Here is a 22,182-nt window from a genome sequence, read left to right on the forward strand (position 1 = left end):
CATAAACTATAAAATGCCATCATAGCCAATTTAATAGTCAATGGACACAACTTGGATACATGGCACAAGACGCACCTACGTCAAACTGGCGAAAACCTTTCCCTTCTGGGTTACTGTCAAATTTCCTGAGTTTTCCCTGATTTTTGGTGTGTTTCCTAGCCCAGGTTGGACGACGTCTTCATTTCATAACAACTGAGGGTATAACTTCAACTACCATAGCGAAAAAAATTATAACACATTTTTTTCATATTTTTACCTGACGGAGGAAGCTGAAATTTCGCTTACATATTCCTTGTGTCCAGAATTGTGCCTGTGCTGGGTTTAGAAAAGGCAAATATGTCCGCGGGCGGCGTGTTTACCGAAAATAAACCGCAACATCTACGCTTTCAATTTTCAGTACGAACTCAGACGTACACGCGCGTGCCATTTGCTGCCATGGCGGCAGCGTGCTAGGTGTGCATGCACGGGGATTTCGTACTGAAAATGTTTTCAACGAAAGCGTGGAATTGCGGTTAATTTTCGGTAAACACGCCGCCCACGGACATATTTGCCTTTTCTAAACCCAGCGCAGGCACAATTCTGGACACAAGGAATATGTTAAGTGAAATTTCAGCGTCCTCCGTCAGGTAAAAATATGAAAAAAATGTGTTAGAATTTTTTTCCCCTATGGCAGGAGAGATTCATACCCTGGACTCCAATGCGTGTACACAATGGAGTCCAACCTGGGCTAGTGTTTTTCCAAAATTCCCCGAGTTTTCCCTGATTTTTGTTTTTTTCCCCAAATTCCAAGAGCTCTCCCCGACTTCAAATTTTGAAACTCATCTCCAACATGGCTGGAAACCCTGTTAACTATTGCATCATTACGAGTCTAGGAGCTAACACGGGGTACTAATGCATAGTACTACTAGGACGTCCTTGAAATGCCTATGTTTATTATATCACTAAAACATTGGAAAAATTACCATATGCATGAGGTGTCATAACAATGATTTATGCTTTGCCTGAAGCTGATTAAGCTTTATTTTATTATTTAAATCAGGCTTCCAGTGGTAAAAATAAATCAGCGTATTGTATGCTTACAGCTTTCTTAAAAAGTACCTGGATGACTGCAATATTATGTCAGTAAAAAAAAACCTCATGATTAGTTTGGAAAATGCATGATGTCCGAAAAATTTACACCGTCTTAAAAAAATCATGACGAATGAAGACAATATTATTCTGATATTGTCCTCATCCGACGTTTTAACACATTTCGCTGGTTCCCACACAATGAAGAGCGTAGAAACTCACAGTGAGCATAGCGCGCGGTACCGTCGCACGTAGAAGCAGCAGAATATATGCGCACTGTATGTTGTCAACAACCACAATGGCAGCTTCGACTCGTTCAATATTTTTATAGCTAGTGCAATATTCTTGTATCCCCCTAAAGCTATCCAATATTATATAAGTATTTTATGTGGCACTGTGGACTGACCTGTCAAGTCACGATCCGTGAGGCCGCTGAGCAGGCAGTACGTGGAGCGAAGCATGATGGGAATCTTGCCAATGAACGTCTTGAGATGCTGAGTTTCTGACGTCTCCTCGCCATCTTGGATCACTGTCTTCATGATGTCCACATAGAGAGGGGCTGAGTAGCTGCAGAATGGAGAGGTGCAGGCTTTGTTTTGAAATTCTGCTTTAACCCCAACTCCCTACTGTCTTTTACTAAGTACTGGACCAAGTCCGACAAAATCCATCAATCACACTGCTTACAATGCATGCTCTGCTTTAGGCCTCCAGACCCAAGTCCATCACACTCCATCAATACCTAGTCAAACCTGGCCTGCAGGACCAAGTCCCCAAAATCCACCAAAATTGGGGGTGGATTTTGATGGAGTTGGGGAGTTTATGGTTAAAGGTACGTAGGATCATTTGCTTCTGTGCATTTCTTTCCATCTGAAGCAACAAAATTGCTGAAAATCTTATTACAGTGCATGACAACTAACCTGTTGGATTTCAAACTAAATTTGAGCCCTGATGACGATTTGCTATTAAAGACAAACTTGCTTACATGAGGTTACGGAGTCGTGCTTCGTTGGGCATCATTGGACTCGGTGAACCATCCTTCTCCCAATGTGTAGGTTTGGACAGGTAGATTTGCTCAAACTTCACCAAGTAACGTGTCTGTCAAAGGAAAAAAATATCACACTCAAGAATGAAAACAATGAAATTTTAGTAGATACAAATAACTAAAAAAAGCAAATCCTACATTTACTGAAACCAACTTATTCCATGACAACTTGCTTTTTTGATGTGAATGGAGTTAATATCTTGCAAGTCACTATTTCCAAAGCATAAGGCTCATAAGGAGTAAAAATTGTGGATACTTTGTATGCAAAGTTGGTCTGTACAATAATTTATGTAGAATATGGCTTAAAAACATCATCAAACTTAAAAATTGAATCATTTGCATAAAACAAAAAAGTGATAATTGTTTACTGTATCAATATAACTTTCCTTTTTTCCCCTTTATAAATAATTTAAACCAAAAGTTCCCAGAGTGGTAGGAATCTGATACATTGTCATGCAGTATGTGGTACTTAAACCATAAGTAAGATTTGGGTTTTGGCTCAATCCTTCAAAATCATAAGTTAGTTCTTGAATTTGTGTGATAGAGAGGTGACCACTGCCTCAATCCTTCAAAATCCCGCAACTCACTTCTAAGGCAATGAAGCAGTGTGGATATCTATAGAGTAATTCGGAGAACAAATTGGAAGCCATTTTGAGGTGGAAACACGTTCGTGCGCATGCTGCATGCGTTATAAAAGACATAGTTTGGAGTGTGTGCATACTACCTGAGCGCGACTCGCGCGAGACCTAATTCCACCTCTGAAAATGGCTGTTGCCGAAGTAGTCTATAATGCAAGGTAAGGCTCAAGACCTTGACACAATGCATCCTTACATATCAACCAGCACTTCAAAGGAATGTAGAGCCTCAATCCTCTCAAATCTTCCAAAAGCGCCTTGTTTATTTTTGAGGATTGATTGGGATTAGGATTCAATAACTTACCGGTATCTCCATCTCGGTGGATGTGTGCTGTGCCTCGGCCTGTAGGTCGACTGCAGGGGCATCCTCCACGATGCGCTGTACTGACATCTGAATGAACTCATCAAAGGAGTCCAGCTGCTGACGCACAAGACCCTTCTCATCAAAGTAGGAGCTGATGACAATCCAGCAGGCCTCCTGCCAAAGATCTTGTGTGACCTCTTCAGAGTCATCCTCTTCATACGGCTCTGGAATGAGAACAGCCAACAAAAGTTTAAAAGATGAGGAGGCATTAAAAGTCCAGAAAACTATGTATACTTTCCTTATCTCCCCGGTAGTCTGTTATTAACACTAACCTCACCTAAAGCTACAAAATACTACTACATGTTGTATGCAGTACTTCAGCATGTAAGTGGGCACAAAACAAATACACATAGTATTTTTTGGTACATGGTGCCTACATACATAATGTTTGTAGTATTCTGTAGTACTCGGTTCTTTATCCCAAAGTAATGGCTAGGACACTGAAAAACAAGGCATTTGTGCCAAATATATCACACACTTTCTCTTTTGTTGTATTGGCACAATCAGTGGATCTATGGGATCAATTGTTCACACTCCAAAATATAGACGCGGTGTGATTCTATGTTTTTGCCCAGAAGCCGTCCATCTTTTGCCCAAACTTACAGGATAACTAGACTTATTTTTGCTAATAAGCAGTTCAGTATTGTTTTTGGTGATTAAAAAGTGACAAAATAGTTCCGATGCCTATTTGAGTTTCTGCTACCCTAGCAACGGACTTTTTCACGCATTTTGGTGTATTTGTCGGTTAGCTTGCTGAAACAGAGGAAGTCCAGTATTTCAGCCACATTTTTGGGGCTATCATCTACATGAAATGGGGCTTTGTTTGCACGGAGCCCCATAGTTCTAGGGGTACCCCAAGCCCTGACGGTTCGTGCCCAACATTTCAAATAGTATAAATAATTAGTTTGTGAAAACGTTTAATTTTAGAGCCAGACACGTCGGCTGCGGAGCAGCGGGTACTGGCATAACTGGTGGAGCTCAATGCAGTGAGGCGCGCCGCGCCCTCTTGTGTGCGCTCTTCACTTGCGGTCGTGTAGTGCATCCGGTACTTCAGAGAGCTCCAAAGATTTGTGAAAGACAGGCATCAGCCGTGGTGTACGCATGCTCAGTGGATGACTAAAGCTCTAGTCTGGTTCCCTGACCCCATTGGCCTTGTGTTTATTGTAGGGGGGGGGGGGAGGGGTCAGGAAACAATCGGCAATCGTGTAGTGTAGGGCCCCTGTTTTGTTTCGATCAAATTAGAATCAAAAATTTTTTTATTACTAAAAATGACATTGTCAACCTAAAGCAGACTTCTCTCAATGTAATGACACCTTTTTGGTTATTTTTGAACAGTTTCTTTGGTAGAAATTACGATTTTTTTTATGCGGTTTGAGGGCCGGTTGTTGCCGTGCAGCGCGACTTGCTTGCTCACAGTACACAAATGTACATCGCGCAGTGACCGCCATCTTTATTTTCGTGTTGTGTTTTGTCGTTGTCATCATCATTTTACCCCAAAATTTCCCTCAAAAATTCAAAACCCTGCCATTTATCTATGACATACCTGTATGTTCTTAATGTCGACAACTAGTTTGGTAGGTCAAATCATTTAAAAGTGGATTTTGTTCCCTTATAGGAACCGGGCCCGTAGGTACACGTTCGCCAAACAATGTGGTAAATCACAGAGACGCCATGCTTTTTAAAACCGTCGAAATTCGTTGCCGATTTACCATGATTACTGGATGTACATGATGTAAGACCTCTGAAGGTAGGGGTATGTCATTTTTTAGGATGCATGCCTTGCAAAATATAACTTAAAGGCGTATACGCAGAAATAGGAGTGCGTAGCTTTAGGAGGTCTGACAATATTTAACTCTGTATTAATTGTACTTGGTTTACAGAGCTATATTAAATTACTAGAGCGCTAACTCGATGTACAAAGTAATGCCTGATGGGCGCATCCATGTTTGTACACAAACCTATAGAGAACTAGCAAGTTTGTACGGCTTTTGTACGGCTATTTGCATATCTGCGTTTGTATTCCATACCGGTGCGTTATCGAAGCGGATACGCCCAAAACCGAAACGCACGATCAGCAAATGAGTGTGTCATTTTGCTCTACGCAAACAGCGCAACGTGTGCGCGTATTCGCTGCATATGCTTTTTTTGCCGTGACGTTTTTTTAACTGTCATGACGCGCTTAAGTTGTTTGCGTATGTTCTTCTTGCGCGTTGCATTTAGAGTACACTTTCAAAATTCAATCCATCCGATTTCACTATGACTATGTTCTACAAACACGCGCATGAATTCAAAATGTCTGCGCCCAGAACGGCTTCAAAGCATCTCCGCGCGCAAGAATGAGGAGTTAACGCTCTAGTATTAGTAATTTAATATAGCTCTATGACTTGAACAAGTAGGGTAGACGTCCTGAATTTCGGCACGTCCCGAAATTCGGCACCCCTATATAAAAAGTGAACTGGCCCGCCAACGCGGTCACGTGACCAGCCATGTTGCAATGCTATCGGGTGACAAGACGAACTCCCGCCCTTGGCAGTACGGGCGCACGCACTAACTCGAGGATTGTCTCAGTCTGTAGAGAATGTCCCCCAAAACAGGGACAGTCGACCCCCGAATTTATTTTGGAGCAGCACTGTCTCCCGATTTGGATAATGTCCCCCGATCGGGGGACAAACGTTTTGAGCCTGGTGTCCTGACTTAATTGACCTGTATGTCATAGTAGGTTTGGTTAGGCTGGAGAATAATCTTGGGCACGGCAGATTCGTGTTTTGTTTTGCACGATGTGAATGTTTTGTTCTCAAAATTGTTTTCTTCATATTTAGCACCTTTTGTGAAATCTTTTGAGTGATGACAGGGTTTTGGGCTAGTCTTTACAGATGACCTTGTTGATTGTGTTTGAATTTGATGTTGGGTGAGTACAGGATTGGTTTCAATTTCAGAACTTTTAAACTAAGTTTTAAAATAATTTTGCACGCTCATGATGACCGAGAATGCTACCCAACCCAGGCCCAATTATACGATACATGTATTTATAAACCAATATTTTTCAGGCTCGTTTGTTGAAAATGAGCTGTATAATTTTTTTCTGCTTAAAAAATGTGACTAAACAAATTAGGGACAGGCAATAGTTGAAAAGATCAGCTGCTTTTTAGAAATGAACTCCTTTTGCTCAACCATCCCCATTAAATTTAAAAAAAAATGTTTGATAAGATCGAAGTTGGCACAATTTTAATCATTCGTTCATTGATAAAGTGGTTCATTGTAACAATTAATCAGTTGTCATTTGTTCCAACTTACCTTTATGTGTTTTTTTTTTCATTCTAGGATTACCAACCTTCCAACGGTGCTTCTGTGACGGCAGTGCTAAATTCAATGCATCAAAGAGTGAACAAGCTGCTAGATATTGTTTTGGCTTTTGTTCAGAAGAATGCTAATTCAATATTACTTTGAAATTATTGAAGAAATATGATACCTGCTTTAATCATGTTCAGGCATGTCAGGAGAATTTTTGGCACAGAAAAATTCCTTAAAACGCTACAAAATGCTTTATTTGTAAGGACTCATTCAACCAAGTAATTTCTGTAGGTGAAAGAATATTATACCACAGGTCAATATTGTTGACATTGTTGTCGGACAAATTCATGATCGTGATATGAATCTTCTTGTTTTAAAGGTAGGAGTTAAATGTATGTGTTACAAGTTTTAACTCTACTGGTTAGAATGAAACCTACAAAAAACTGAAATAAGATGTACTGAATGGAATTAATTACAAACAACAAAGTAATGTTGTAGGCAGAACAAGTCAGGTGTGTTTACAAACACAAATGCCCCGCAACCGTGACTGTTCCCATGACATAACACCACTCTTTTAACATCAACTTACATGTACCTTGGTCACATGGAACATTCATTGACAGCATTAGTGTCTTCTGTAGGTTTTATATGAATTAATCCCTAATCCCTATAATCTCAGAATAAATACAAGATTTCTATTGTTTTAGCCACTGTGAACTTGACCCTTGACCTTTTTGCCCCAAATTCAATAGGCTTCTTAGGATTACCAAGAACAATCCACAAACCAAATTTGAAGTTCATATGTTAAGTATTTCTCAAGTTATCGCGCTGACAAGATTTCTATTGTTTTAGCCACTGTGAACTTGACACTTGACCTTTCGACCCCAAATGCAATAGGCTTCTTAGGATTGCCAAGAACAATCCACAAACCAAATTTGAAGTTCACATGTTAAGTATTTCTCAAGTTATTGCGCTGACAAGATTTCTATTGTTTTAGCCACTGTGAACTTGACCTTTGGCCTTTTGGCCCCAAATGCAAAAGGCTTCTTAGGATTGCCAAAAACAATCCACAAACCAAATTTGAAGTTCACATGTAAAGTATTTCTCAAGTTATCGCGCTGACAAGATTTCTATTGTTTTAGCCACTGTGAACTTGACCTTTGGCCTTTTGGCCCCAAATGCGAAAGGCTTCTTAGGATTGCCAAAAACAATCCACAAACCAAATTTGAAGTTCACATGTAAAGTATTTCTCAAGTTATCGCGCTGACAAGATTTCTATTGTTTTAGCCACTGTGAACTTGACCTTTGGCCTTTTGGCCCCAAATGCGAAAGGCTTCTTAGGATTACCAAGAACAATCCACAAACCAAATTTGAAGTTCATATGTTAAGTATTTCTCAAGTTATCGCGCTGACAAGATTTGTCCGGACACACACACCCACACACCCACCCACCCACCCACACACCCACCCACCCACCCACCCACGGAAGGACAAGGCGGAAACAGTATGCCCCTTCGGCTTCGCCGCGGGGCATAAAAACCATACAAAAGCAGCATCGGGGAAAAAAAAACATTACATATTCCATAAACAATATATATAGTTGGTAGATTGACAAATACATTGAATGTAATAACCTGATTAGTTGTAATCCCTTGTGATTAATTTTTGAGTGCCAAAAAAGAAGGAACATTTATTCATTTCTCTTGTATTATTTTAACTGTTAGTTTGATTTTTGAATCGAAAGAATAAATACAAATGGAGCCAACAGGGAAATGCTTTTAAAATTTGTGAATACTGGTCTTTAATTTTAAATACAATGTACTTTTATTTACCACCAGATAAGACAGGAATAAGTATCTTCACTTGGCATCTTCACTTGTTGATTTATGTTTATTCAACTTTCATGCACTAAAATGTAAAGATTGCGCATCATAATGAATTAGAATTGGATATAATAAAAAAAAGTCATAAAAAAGGCAATCAGGAAGCAGTCGTCAGGCATCTGAAGTATTCAGGTAAGTTCATTAAGAGCCATCTACACTAAGTGGTTAAATAAAAGTAACTTTTCACGCCAATTTGAATTTTGTTTAATCACAGACATGACAGAGAACTGCCAAATTACAAAATGCCCATCCATATAAACAATAATAGTGGTATTTAATTTCCCACTTGGTGATTTTGTCCATCAACTTCCCTCTGCAATCACCACTGACTGTGCTTGCTTTTCCTCATTAGTCATCCTCACCTGACAATATGGATATAAACAGTTAATTTAGTAATATATAATTATGTGACTAGCCCAAATTAAAGTTGGGGAAAAATATTGTTTAGTTCATCATGACAATTTATTTTATGTACAGGTAGGTTGGTCTATGGTCGAATGTCGCACGTGCAAAACAAAACAAACTTTACCGTTTTCGATACCAAAAATCGATTCTTTGCATTGTAATATTCGACTTCAACAATGCTGTACCAATGGTACTGCCAGTATCGATACTATTGATATATTCGGTATCGATACTGGAACCATGAGGTTTGCAGCGCTGGAGGCCGAAATATTCTCCGGCCTGTAATTTGAGATTTATACATTGGATTACGTAAGTGAAACACTGGAAAGGGGTGTCTTTCGACAAGGAATCCGATTTTAGCATCCTTGACATGCGCCAGACACCCCCTGAGGGCGCAAGATCTTATCTTTGAAAACTGTCCCCATAAACGGAGACATTCCGTGTTTACAGGGACACATTTTGTCCCCCGATCGGGGGATTTCCGCGTTATTGAGGACAATCCGCGAGTTGGTGCGTGCGCCCGTACTGCTTGGGTTTCAACCAGAAATAATGGAAACTTGAGATGCATTCTTGCCAAAAAAATTGGGATTAAAAATATCTCCATAAAAGGTAAAGTCACGTGACATTACCAAAGCAGGTTCGGGATCGATAAAGTTTAGGTATCGCAACATGCGCTATGCCATGTATGCCCACATGCTGTGTGTCGACGGGAGTACCGGGTAAATCGATACTGCATATGTCGAAAAATAATAATCGACTCTTATGGTGCCGAAATTCGGGACGTCTACCCTAGGCATATAGGCTAGGCCGATTTCCGCTAGGCCTACGTCGTAGAGTTGTGTACAAATACGTCATGTACATTGGGTTTGCTCGTCCGCGATGTGTGCGCGCTGCTGTCTACGAAGGAAATGAGAAATGTCCCAACAGTCGTGGCGCTACCTGCCGTGCTCTCCCCCCCCCCCCCCCAACCTCCCCCACCCCTGTGTTACGTAGGATAGTATTTATCGTACATTGTAATCTGGCAATACCGATTTCTTGTGTTTTGACACGATCGACAGTACGACCGCAAGCAAATTATCAATTTTAGTTTACATATACAAATTACACTCAAATTACCTTCATCTTGACCATACATGATGTATGTTTATTAAGGACGATATTGAGAAACTTCTGTGGACTCAACTCCAATTTTCTAGCCGATGGGGATGGATTTTACCAACCCTACAATTGCACTCTGTTCTACGCCACGGAATCCATCACCGTTTATTGTATACAACAGCGCCGCCAACGTTTCGTTAAGTGTAATAACGGGGTGACCGTAAGATCACGGTAAAATTCTGCTAGATTTAACCAAAATCTGCTGAATCGCCTGTTATTACACGAAATACATGTACCATGGAGAAATAAAACACATGTACATTGTAAACACTTTACTCACATGCAGGTGTTATAGAAATTTGCTTAAGCTAAACTTAAATCGTAAAATTTACTTCAAATTGAAAAGTTAAAACAATTTGCACGTGTCTAGCCAGGGAACCACAGATTGAAGCCTTTTTTAAAACAAATCTGCTAAGTGCTATTTTTTTCTTAATCTCTCATTTATTTCTGCTAGGAATCTGCTTAAAAAATCATTCTGCTAAATTTTCTGTCTAACTCGTTTTTTTCTTGAAAAATTATGTCAAAAATTTAGCTGAAATTCGGCTAAAACGGTCGTCCTTTTTAATAAATATAAAGCACTGGCTCTCACTCACCCAACGCTTGTTTCCGCGTAACACGAAGATGGGAACCAGTTAAAAGTAGTTATTTGATTGGTCAATTTTTTAAAACATTTTCATACGGCGCGAGATAGAAGATTTTAGACGGCACACGGCAAAATCAAGGCGTATGTTTTCCCTTGATTTTGAAAGCCAATAGAAGATAAATATATGACAATTGCTTCGTGCACATACCGTGAAGGATACTGAGGTTGGTAAGGACATTTTATTTTTCAATTCGCGCTGCTGGGGAGTGTTGGAACCTGCCATATATTGTTTTTGTATAGGCCAGGCCCGGGTACCCAACCAACTTCGCCCCATTTCCACTTTTTTCCCCCATGGCCATGATGGCCATGCCATGGTTTCATCACTGTTCATGCCCATATGGGTTTAATCCTTATTTTTAGGAGTAGGACACCTCTAATTTTCACAAGTTCTGTTCAAAACTGACTTTTGCAATTGACTGTCCGGTACCAAAGTAACTTTTGGGAAATGGGTCAACTCGTACCCGAGTTAACTCGTACCCGAGTCAACTCGTACCCCAAAATTGACACCCAAGTCAAGTCGTACCGGAGTTAGGTCGTACCCGAGTCAAGTCGTACCCCGATCAACTCGTACCCGAGTCAAGTCGTACCCGAGTCGACTCGTACCCGAGTCAACTCGTACCCGCAGCTCAAAATAGTTGCCTATTTTCGAAAAGAAAATCAGTGAAACGAACGGAAGATCGGAGGGATATGGCCGGTTGTCCGTGCAGCGCACGGTGACATCGTTTGTGCCGAGCCTGTGCGCGCACTCGCTGGTCAACGTGGTCGTACCGTGCACTGAGTGACATCGTTTTTGCCGGGCCCGTGCGCGCACTCGCCGGTCCACGTGGTCGTCCGTGCACGGTGACATCGTTTTTGTCGGGCCTGTGCGCGCACTCATCGGTCAACGTGGTCGTACCGTGCACGGTGATATCGTTTTCGCCGAGCCTGTGCGCACACTCGCCGGTCAAAGTGGTTGTGCGTGCACGGTGTTTTTGCCGTCGCGTAGTTAGTGTCGGAACCTTCGCCGTTTTTCAACGGCATTAGGCCTTGGTGTAAGTTGTAGTTGTACATATTTAATACGGGGCTAATTTTCATACTTCAAATAAATGTTCTACCCAAAGTATGCATGCTTTTATCAATTTATTTTATTTTTATATTACAGATGATCCTGTGGTTTTCCGATGAACCATTTTCTGCTGCTCGAACCGATCGATCGGATGGTCTAGCTGTCACACAGTTCATGATGAATCGAATCGGATGTCAAGTTTCGAGGACGAAACCCGATTAGCTCAGTTTTGTTTAAGATAATAAAACTTTCTCTTGCACTTGAATTACAATTTGCTAATGTCAAACAATCTTTCACACCCAAGGATCAACTAACAAATTGGTCCCCTAAAACTTATAGAAAGAGCATCTCTGAATGAAACGAGCCACCATTTTCCTTTATCGTGTTTACTTCCTTGATGCCTCAAATGTAAACAAATAATTAAAAATCCTACATTTCTGTTGTTACCAAAATAATATTCTAGTTGAACTTATCGCAGAAACTTTATTTAAGCTGCACAAGATTTTTTTAACGACATTTACCGAACTAATTGTACAAAAAATGACCAACATATTAAAGAATCATTATAAATTAAATAACGATGTCCGTGTGACTCTTTTAAGTTTCCTGTAATATATTTTCTCTTCAGATTTGTACTTTCAGGGCCCCCAATCTTCCCAAAGAGATTTGTGCCATGTGCAGTTATTATTCAATAAATGATGCCAAAAATGGAGTGAGTGAACGTTGAAAAATATTACTTTTACATTACAAAATTCATTTTTTAATAGCAGCTTTCTTTAAAAGAAAAAAGGTCTAAAATACTAAATTCGTAAAAAGAAAACTATGCCCTTAAAACACCTTAGAACAAAAAAAAGATGTAGCAGTTCGCACAGTCACTCCGCAATCTCAGTGATCCAGGGTCTCTGAAAAAAAGAAAGGAAAAACATCATTACTAAGAGAAAATACTACACAAATTTTAAAATAACACATCTGAAGATCTGGATGAAAAGTGAAATTTACCGTTTATCAGCGAGGGCTCCGTCGACTCGCGAGTACCACACTGATGCCGTTTTGAAAATGTTCTCCGCGCAGTACCCGTCCGTTCGCGATGAAGCCCTTGCTGATGAACGGTACATTTTCCCTTTTCATCCAGATTGTGAGCAACATTTGATACCACCGCCTTCAACTAATCCTTGAACTTTATTTGTTTTTCTGGCGGCGTAACTACTATTTCTCAGTCGCCGTTTTTGAGGGTAAAATCGGAAGTTTTGTTAACCATCCATCCGTACTTCCAAACTAAAAAAGGAGGGGAGTACGAGTTGACCTGGGTGCGAGTTGACCCGGGTACGAGTCGACTCGGGTACGAGTTAACCTGGGTACGAGTTAACTCGGGTACGAGTTAACTTGGATACGAGTTGACTCGGGTACGAGTTGACTCGAGTACGAGTTGACTCGGATACGAGTTAACTCGGGTACGAGTTGACCCAAAATCAACTTTTGCAGGCTGCGCTAAACTTTAGCCTAGAACTTAGAAGTCTTTTAATTGTCTTTTAAAAGTTTTATTGTTTTTCCTCAAATGAATGTTCTAAAGTTGTAATTTTGAAAGCACTTTCAAAGAAAATGTGACTTTCCTACCTTTTTTGTACTCCTAGAACTATGAGGCTCCACGTAGTGAACATATCATACTAGATTAAGAACCCCGCAAAATTGTTATCAGCACAAAACACTAATTAGGGGCCTAAGTACAAAAACGTCCATCAAAATGCAGACATTTCCCACAGAACCGCTGCACAGTTTGCCCCCAAACTCCGTACTACACCTCATGACATACTCACAAAATATGCGCAGAACTAACATCGCTGGATTTTGTCGTTTTTTGGCTTAAATGATGAAAAATATGCCCTTTCCGCACTGAGCCAACCTGACACTTGAAACATGCACGCATATGATCGAGCGATGATTTTCGGTTTGCTCGGAGCGCGCCGCGGGGGGTACGGTACAAGCGAAATGATAGTTTGCGCATGCGTACAAGTGCAAGTATCATTTGCGTGCACGTTTCACAAAAACATGTGTATACAGAAAACTGCCTCTATTTTAATGAAATTTAAACATTTTTTTTCCAGAAATTAATACAAGTTGTTTCAAAACTTATGATTCAGACGTGTGAAAAATTTCAAAATCATACGATTTATGATACGCATGGAAGAACATTGGATTCATAATACGCTTGGGGGAGCAATTGAACCCTGTGATGTTACATCAAAAATGCACGTTATTTATTGTAATATAAAGTTTTAGATACATGTTTGCTTGGGTTCACTCTGACTACTGACTACTGAATTGAATATAATTTATTCATGTTTGTCACATCAAATGATGGATTAGTTATATTTGAAATCTTTTAGTTTCAGACACCGTCAGCAGTTCTACGCTCGAACGTTTTCAAACAAAGATGGCAGACATTACATGCACCAGCTTTGATGACCTTTACGACCCTGAAAACGATGAAGTTGATGAAACCAGACCGGATATACGCAAGAACCTGCTGGAGGTATGTGTTCATTCCTGAGGTCTCTTTTTTTCTCATCAAGTGGCCTAGTAGCTAATGAAAGGTTTTATCACACTTGGACATAATGCATGATTAGGGGGAAAATATGAGGACTATCTGGGTTTTTTTTAAACAACAGAAAGTGTTAATTATAGATTTAAAATGAGCTATATTGTGCAATTGTAAGTTTTGGTTTTTCCAACATCAAGTGCAAGGCAGATATTACTGTATTAGGTATTACAATTGGCATCTCCCCTTATGCAAAATTCCCAGGAAGATTCCACTAACTCTAACCTTCCCAAATCCTCCAAAATCCTCTTTGTAAAATAAAGGATTTTGCAGGATTGAGGCTATAGGGCAAAAAGGTGTTGCCGATTTTGGAGGATGCACTTTGTCAAGGTCTTGGGCCAGATGTAGCCTACATGTACGTGTTGTTTATGCGCAAGCCATGCACAAAGTTAGGCCTACATGTAGATTATACTTGAAATCCTCAGCACTGCTCCAGGATGTCACATGGCTCGGCCTCAACATAGTGACAGTGATTGCTGGAGGATTGAGGCAGTGGTCACCCCTTCAAGGACCACATTCAAGAAATAGGCTAACGGAGGATTTTGCATTTTGCTGGATTAGGGTTGCATCCTGGCAAAAATGGCTAGGGAGTTAAGGTTAAAAGAAATTTTAGGCAGCAATATTTCCTCGGATCAGCCGATTTCTTCTTCTTGTTTCACTTCACACTTACAATGTGTGCCATTATAAATTAGGAAAAAAACTGTATTTTTGTAATTTCCTCTTTTGGGGTTATTCCAGTTGCATTCTTGAAAAATGTAGCAGTTTGTTAATACACAATTTCTGGAAAACTTGATTATACATTCAACTTGCAAACTTGAGTTTCCGGAATTTTTCATAGATTATGTCCCTTAGGCCAAAAAAAAAAGTCTCCGGTTTCTGGTATGCGCGCGCGTCGCCGTAGCCATGCGCGTCGGCAAAATGAAAAAGTTTTTTTTTCAATACAAGATGATGTTTCAAAACCGCCAAACTCACTGGTTTGACTGGAATTCTCCTGCTGCACAATTTTAACGTGTTTTTAGAAGGGGTTATGATCGAGAATAAGATTTATGTGGCCTCTCTGGACTCCCATACATTTGCACTAAGTTTAGTCGGGCACCATTTGTAGTCATCAGCCGACATTTGAAGCCAAAAAAAACAAAAAAAAACAGGTAAAAAAAAAAAAAAGCCGCGTCGCCGCACCACTTTTGGGGCAAGCTCCATACCAGAAACCGGAGACTTTTTTTTTTGGCCTTATTCTGATAAAGAATTGACACCTCCAAATATGCCAAGTATTTTCCCACTTTGCCTGCATGCAAAATTGCAGTCGAAAACTCGGCAGCAAATCTGAGTCTGACTCAAGACATTTACAGACTCAAGACATTTACAGACTCATCCTCTGGAGCTATTTGCCAATAAAAAAAAATCCACATTTCTATTTTAAAGATAGTTGGTATTGTAATTTCAATGATTTCTGCCTTACATGTATACAGGATTTTGCAGCTCCTACGGCCAAGCTCACGAGGGAGAGCGTTGCCCACAGCCGTGAGCACATGCAGGTCCACCTCAGGATACGACCCTTCACAAACCGGGAGAAGGAACAAGGCGAATCCCAGGTAAAAGTTCCATTCAACTCTTTACGGTAGACATAGGGGTGCATACCTATGTTCCCCAATACCGATGTTCCCCAATACTGATGTTCCCCGAAATCCCTACCCAATAACCCTAGCCCTAATCCTAAGGATTTCGGGGAACATCGGTAGTGGGGAACACCGGGTAGACCCCAGACATACATGTAGACTCCAAACTGTTAACATAATATGTATATGTATGTATGATTACGTTGTTTTGTTTTGTTTTGTTTTTGTTTTTGTTTTTGTTTTTTTAATTCTGGTTATGAGTTTCTTCAAAAGCCCCAATGGTAAATGGTGCTTAGCTCACTATAAAAGAAACTAGTAGGGTGAAGTCACTCAAAAAACGTTCAGTTTTAGAGGTGAGAGGAAAACCCAGACACAAGTGAATTGTGATACACTGAAGAAACTGACAAAATCAGGAAGGGATTGAAAATCCAATACACATGTTGGCCTGGGTAGGATTTGAACCAAGGTCACAGAGGTGGGAGGCAAGGAAAGTAACACTACGCCAACATGACTCCACTGCCCAAACCGGAGATAAAGACACTTTATTTATTTTTCGGGCTTATGATTGGCCTTTTCCGTCTTGGTTCAAATGTTTTAAGGCCCGTTTATATTTCACTTTTATGTCAAGTTAATTCAACAGCCCCTCACTGTACACAAATCTAACACTTTCACTGCAAAATTCACTAGAATTGGAATATGTTCGATTTTTGCAAAATTTGCAGTGTGAATTTGGGTTTGCTGCATCTTCACATTGGTTTTCACACAAAGCATGAACCTGGCCTTATTCACCAACTGATTCAAATTTCCCTTAACAAAAAAAACCACTTTCAAAATTGGGTGTCAAAAACACCTGGAGGTGTCCAATAGATTTCCAGACCCCACTCTGGATAAAAAAAATCTTATCATTTGGCAGGGAGATTTGAATTATTTTATTAACCCTAACCGAACACAACCCATCAAAGTTCAACAGCAGGTTTTGTTTAAATCTGTTGGGATAGGTACAGTACCCCTAAACTGATGGTCTTTTACACTGGGGTTGGCGTACCTCCAGAAACTAAGTCCAACAGTGTGTGTGTACGATTTCCCATGTGGGTGTTGGAATTTGCCAGAATGGGTATGGTTCCTAGTAAATTAGGCTGGGGAGTTGGGGTTAATACTGTTTGTCCACGTTTCCTACATGTAGGACTGTATGGAGATTTCTCAGCCTACTTCACTCCTCATGAGGGCCCCTAAGGACAGTTTCACCTTCAAGTCCAGCCAGCGGGGCTTCAGCAACATGACTCACAAGTTCACCTTCAGCCGCATCTTTGGCGAGGACACCAGCCAGAAGGAGTTCTTTGACGAGACCATGCTGGGCACGGTCAAGGATTTCATCGACGGCCAGAACTGCTTGGTCTTCACATACGGGGTCACAAACGCCGGGAAGACATATACGATACAGGGTAGGTAATAAACGGTCATTTTGCTACCATTTGTTGCAAGATTATGCATATGGGAGACCTGTTTGTCTTGCAAAACTGGCACTGCAGACCATTTTGTGCTTGCTGTTTCAAATCCTGAAGTTGTCAGTTTTCCGGCTTCGCTTGAAAATTGTACAGCTGCTTGACTTATTGTAAGGCCATACGTGAACAAGCCATGCACTACCGAGGTTTGTTACCATCCCACATGTGCCATTTTCTGATTGTTCACTAAATTTGTTCGATGAAAAGTATCAGAAATGGAAAGAAATTCTACTCGTGATTCAGGCATGCAACTTTTCCTCGGATCAGCTGATTTCCTCTTTATTCTCGTATCTGCCATTCGAAATTGAAAAACATTGCACAAAGTCTTCCGAATTTTTGAATTTCCTCTCTTTTTTTGGCGAATGTACAGTTGCATGCCTGGTGATTAGGTGGTGGAATTTGCATGTGACAGCTAAAAAAATGTGAATATACATATGTACTAGTTACATGTAGTTCATTTCGACAAAGTAGTTTCACTCACTGAACTGAAAGATTACTGCAAGGTTCTGTTGTGTCAAACGTTGATTATTGTCAACAAAAGTAGGCCCTCGGTTTAGCATACATGTATACTTGCATGAAAGTGGTTTTCAATGATCAACTGGCAGGTTGTAAGTTAATGGGTATGTTTCTTACTTTTTTGTAAATAACTGCCACCTAAAAATGCCTGTGGCCTTGTTGAATTCCAGAATTAAGAAAAAGAATAACAACCTCTTTAAAGGTAATATACAACGTTTGCAAACATAAAAAAAACAAAGCTACCAAATTATCATGAAATACCTTACTGGACTGTTAGTGAATGACAGTCTAAAGCATCCTGTAAAATAATGTCAATGGTGTGCTGAAATGTGTGCAATTTTTGTATCAATTTCCAACGATGGTCAGCCAACTATCGTGGAACAAAACTGGCTCTCTTTTTTTTTCAAATACTGCCCCCAATTTGCCAAATTTAGTTGGTCCACAATTTGTTTGCAATCGGTTACACATCTGTGAACGGGTACAAGCCAGCTAGTCTGGATCTAACAATTCCCAGTCATCTATAAATTGCTCAGTTTCTTCTGAAGTAGGGGTCAGGGAACCAGACTACAAGATCATGATATCTTTTTCCTTGTTTTATTTTTCAGCATCTATGAACACAAAACTAACCAAAAATGTCATTTTTTGTAATTTGTCATTTGTCCATGCGTCACCTGTTAGGCGTGCCACAAGATGGCGGCATCTTGCCTCGGTCCTTGGACGTCATCTTCAACAGTCTTGAAGGCCGTCTGTTTCCCAGCTTGCAGCTCAAGCCTCGTTTCTTCTGTGATGTGGCCAAGTTGGACGAGCGCCAACGTAAGAAGGAAGAGTACATCAAGGACTCCGTGCTATCAATGGCTGAGGGAAACTCAAACAAACAGGTGACATGAAAAATAAATCAGACAATAAACTGGGCTCAATTTTCATGGATCTGCTCACCACAAATATTTGTGCTTATAATAAACATTCTGTGCTTACAGTGCTAAGAAAGAAATGTTGTAAGCAGAAAATCCTTTAAATTTGTGTACGTACGTTGCATAAACACAATAATTGAAAGGAAGTACACATTCATGGAAAAGTAAAAATTGCTAGCTGAAGTATAGTTTGTGCTAAACAGTTTGCCTTAACCCTGACCCAGCTATAGAAACAATTGTGCTATATCTATGTGTTTGGGCACTTCCTTGGTAACTGCTGTTACATTTAGAGTGGGCCTTCTGTCAACTCTGTGCTATTATTCTGCTAAGGCATTTAGGGTGGATTTTCCTCACAGAAGATAGTTTTCTCTCGGAAATTGACGTTACCAAAAAAAGGACATTTTATAAACTGGCCTCTTTTCAGCTGTGTCCACTTTTGCATGGAATTGCCCATATGTACCTTTGCCCTCTGTCAATCAGCATGCAGCTTGGTCATCTCACACCTTCGTTTGTCTTATATTTAAGGCCCATTCTCTCCTTCACCTCATTCAGGAAGGGACCCAAGACAGTTCTGGCATGGATGAAGCAGATGACTCAAGGGCCTCCAGCTACACAACAGCAACTGAGGATTCCCAGTCAGAAATTTCTGTCAGTAGTATCACAGACGATGGTAAGGCTTCTATATCTTCCAGCACCTTGGTTTAATGCGTCTATCAATACGAGTGATTCCAAATACAGTGCGCCGCCAAGAGGTTGCCACAGAGAGTAAATTTTTCACAATGCATTGTGGGAGACAATCGACACATTCGCAGCGTAGGACACTTAAAATTGCTACTTTGTCCAGTCTAGTTTGTCTGGGAATCGCCCATATTGTCGTAGTCGTCGTCTGTCTGTCCGTCCGTACTTACCAGCACTTGTGGGGTACCTGTCCTTTGTTGGAGGTACCTCCAAGTGAAATCTTTAGAAAAAGGGATAAAAGGACAACAATGCAAGTACTCTGGAACTCCCATCCGCTAGAACGTCCATCCGTCCCCCCCCCCCCCCCCTCCCCCCGATATAGTTGGCTCCCGATCTCCCATAAAAAATTGAATACGACCTATTTAAAATCATTGTTGAGTCAACTACCTGTCAGCTGATTTGATAATGATGCATGCACCAGCTGTTTCACCAGATTTTAATTACCCGAGCAGGAGGTTGTTGGCTTTTGAATCCCATCTGAGCAATCCGGTTCATACTCGGTGCGAACGCGAGTTTGTGACGTCAGGGCAAGTTTACACGCTGCAAATTTGCAAAAGTTGAACACATTTCAACTCCCGCAGCGAATGCTTTCTGACGTCAACTTCGCTTCACATGAAGTATGAACCGGCCTTCAGACATCACGGAGAATACAGTGCTTTTACATTCAAGCAATTGCAGTCATTTAAGACATTTTTAACATGACATTTGTCCTGACTGACTCTTTCGTCTCCAGCAAGCATGCCCAACGTTCTTGATGACATCAACAGCCGTATTCCTGACGACACGTCAGTTGATGTGGAGGCCCAGGGTCCCCTGAAATTCTCCGTCTGGGTTTCATTTGCCGAAGTCTACAATGAGTACATCTATGACCTACTGGAAGCAATACCGAAGGCCAAGAAAGTCCGCAGGCAACCCCTCAAATTTTCCGAGGATAAAAACGGGCAAATATACATCAAAGGTAAGACTTCACAGTGTTGATGACAAAGTATTGAACATTTCTGAATAGCACTGAACACTTGCACGAGATTAAGTCCATTTATTCATTTCTAACTCTCTTGCTGGAAAAGATTCAACAAGCTTGCATTTTGATGTGTGTTTGTTTATTGGTTGGCTGGTTTGTTTGTGAATTTTGTTCATGTATTAGTTTGTTCTTTCTTTTGTTCCTTTACTTGTTCCTTTCTTAATCTATCTGTTAGGGTAGTTTTGATGATACAAGCCAGGAAAGTGGTTTAGAATTAGGGATCTTTTTTTCTCTTTTAGTGTACCTGCATGATTTTCTCGTTTTTCACTTCACCTTTATGTCATTCAAACTTGAAAACACTCCATAAAGTCTTCTACAACTTGTCATTTTCTCCTGTTACTTCCTCGTTACCTGCCTGTTAACCCTTTAACCTCGGTCTTGTCTGTTTGTGTGAAGGATTGAAGGAAATCTCTGTGCAGAGTGCTGACGAGGCCTACAAAATCCTCAAGATTGGCCAGCAGAATCTAAGCATGGCAGCCACCAAGCTCAACCATTGCTCCAGTCGCAGGTACATTGTATGGCATCATCTCCTGCATGAGTTGTAATCAATCCTCATTCTTGTTTTTGCTTTATTTTTCCAACATACTTTTTTCCATGGATCCGACGAATTATAGCAAGCGTGTGTGCGTCGTGCCAAGACTTAAGGCGCACAGTTGGAAAGGCCTTCTTTCGTTGATTTCTTCAAAATCACAGGGAGTTTAGTCCCCTTACTATCTTTCAACCAAGTATGTTTTTCAACAATAATTACGCCAGTTTAATACTTTTTGGATAGCTGCAAATGATGGACTGTAGCTTTAAGATGGGTTTAGTGAAATCGGTCTCAGGACGCGTCTGAGCTAAGATCGATCTTAGAGCGGGGACTCGTCTTTAAGTCCTAAGATGAGTTTCGTGAAATCAGCCCCTCATCAAATAGATCAACAGTTTGGCAGACCACTGACAAAGCTTGGATGACTCACTTGGTAGAGCATTGGTACAGCATCCCAGGGATTGCAGGTTCCAATCCTGCTGCAGGCAATTTCTTTGTTGAACCTTGTAATGAATAAAAATGACTTCATTTTGTTGTTGAATTTGTCCCTCAGTCACTGCATCTTCAGTATCAAGATCCTGAGAGTGGTGGACGTGGAGAACCCACATGTCGCCAGAGTCAGTCAGTGAGTACATTCCCTCAATATGTCAGGGTCCACTTGAATTCTCTACAGTGTTGTAGTATCCATACTTGCACTATAAATGCTCAGTTACTTTGTTTTGTACATTTTGTTTGTAATCCACAAAATGTAACTAAATGTTTCTACCACACTTGCCGCAAAAGGGATTGTGTTTACACCTCAAAAGAGTAAATTGGAAAACTACTCAACCAACTTACAGCACTGATCCATTGTCAGTGAAATTTAGCAAAACTACAAAGTTGTGAGGGCATCCCTTTTGATTTCAAGTTTAACTATATTGCAATAGGCTATCACTTGCAAATAAAACCATACTGCCATGTGGGACTGAATTTTGTAAATAATGCCTAGTCTGAAACTTCAGGACTGTCAGTACTTTGCATGGTACCAAGCCTGCATTTACAATACATTTTCACTGTCATGACACCAGACTACTGAAAAATTTAGACATGTACGTACCAACCTAGTCTGTTAAGGCTTCAACATTAATCACTTGGCTCAACTCACTGGTGCGAAATCTTAAAGAAAAAGTCTCCTTTCAAATTTGAATTCAGACTTCAAACTTTGCTTCCAGAGAAATACTGA

General features: G+C 40.5%; 2 protein-coding genes across 6 annotated transcripts in view; one reads left to right on the forward strand and one right to left on the reverse strand.

Annotated features, from left to right (window-relative positions):
• The window catches only part of LOC119739814 (DNA-directed RNA polymerase II subunit RPB2), a 30,355-nt gene extending 20,371 nt beyond the window's left edge, over positions 1 to 9,984 (reverse strand). The window contains exons 1-4 of the mRNA XM_038214897.1: positions 9,805 to 9,984; positions 3,050 to 3,273; positions 2,051 to 2,163; positions 1,475 to 1,635 (exon numbers count right to left, since the gene is read on the reverse strand). Of these exons, the coding sequence (XP_038070825.1) occupies positions 1,475 to 1,635; positions 2,051 to 2,163; positions 3,050 to 3,273; positions 9,805 to 9,823 (517 nt within the window). The 5' untranslated portion in view covers positions 9,824 to 9,984. The remainder of the gene's footprint in view (positions 1 to 1,474; positions 1,636 to 2,050; positions 2,164 to 3,049; positions 3,274 to 9,804) is intronic.
• A 493-nt stretch (positions 9,985 to 10,477) lies between these two features.
• LOC119740021 (kinesin-like protein KIF20B) overlaps positions 10,478 to 22,182 on the forward strand; it is a 40,520-nt gene continuing 28,815 nt past the window's right edge. For 4 of the 5 annotated variants that reach the window (XM_038215209.1, XM_038215211.1, XM_038215212.1 and 1 more), the window contains exons 1-9: positions 10,478 to 10,657; positions 13,919 to 14,064; positions 15,600 to 15,722; positions 16,930 to 17,188; positions 18,443 to 18,642; positions 19,228 to 19,345; positions 20,147 to 20,371; positions 20,831 to 20,942; positions 21,514 to 21,585. In XM_038215209.1, the coding sequence (XP_038071137.1) occupies positions 13,966 to 14,064; positions 15,600 to 15,722; positions 16,930 to 17,188; positions 18,443 to 18,642; positions 19,228 to 19,345; positions 20,147 to 20,371; positions 20,831 to 20,942; positions 21,514 to 21,585 (1,208 nt within the window). In that variant the 5' untranslated portion in view covers positions 10,478 to 10,657; positions 13,919 to 13,965. The remainder of the gene's footprint in view (positions 10,658 to 13,918; positions 14,065 to 15,599; positions 15,723 to 16,929; positions 17,189 to 18,442; positions 18,643 to 19,227; positions 19,346 to 20,146; positions 20,372 to 20,830; positions 20,943 to 21,513; positions 21,586 to 22,182) is intronic. The other variant, XM_038215210.1, reaches the window with a different exon arrangement.

This window comes from Patiria miniata, unplaced genomic scaffold (genome assembly GCF_015706575.1).
Source record: "Patiria miniata isolate m_02_andy unplaced genomic scaffold, ASM1570657v1 HiC_scaffold_4, whole genome shotgun sequence".
NCBI lineage: Eukaryota > Metazoa > Echinodermata > Asteroidea > Valvatida > Asterinidae > Patiria > Patiria miniata.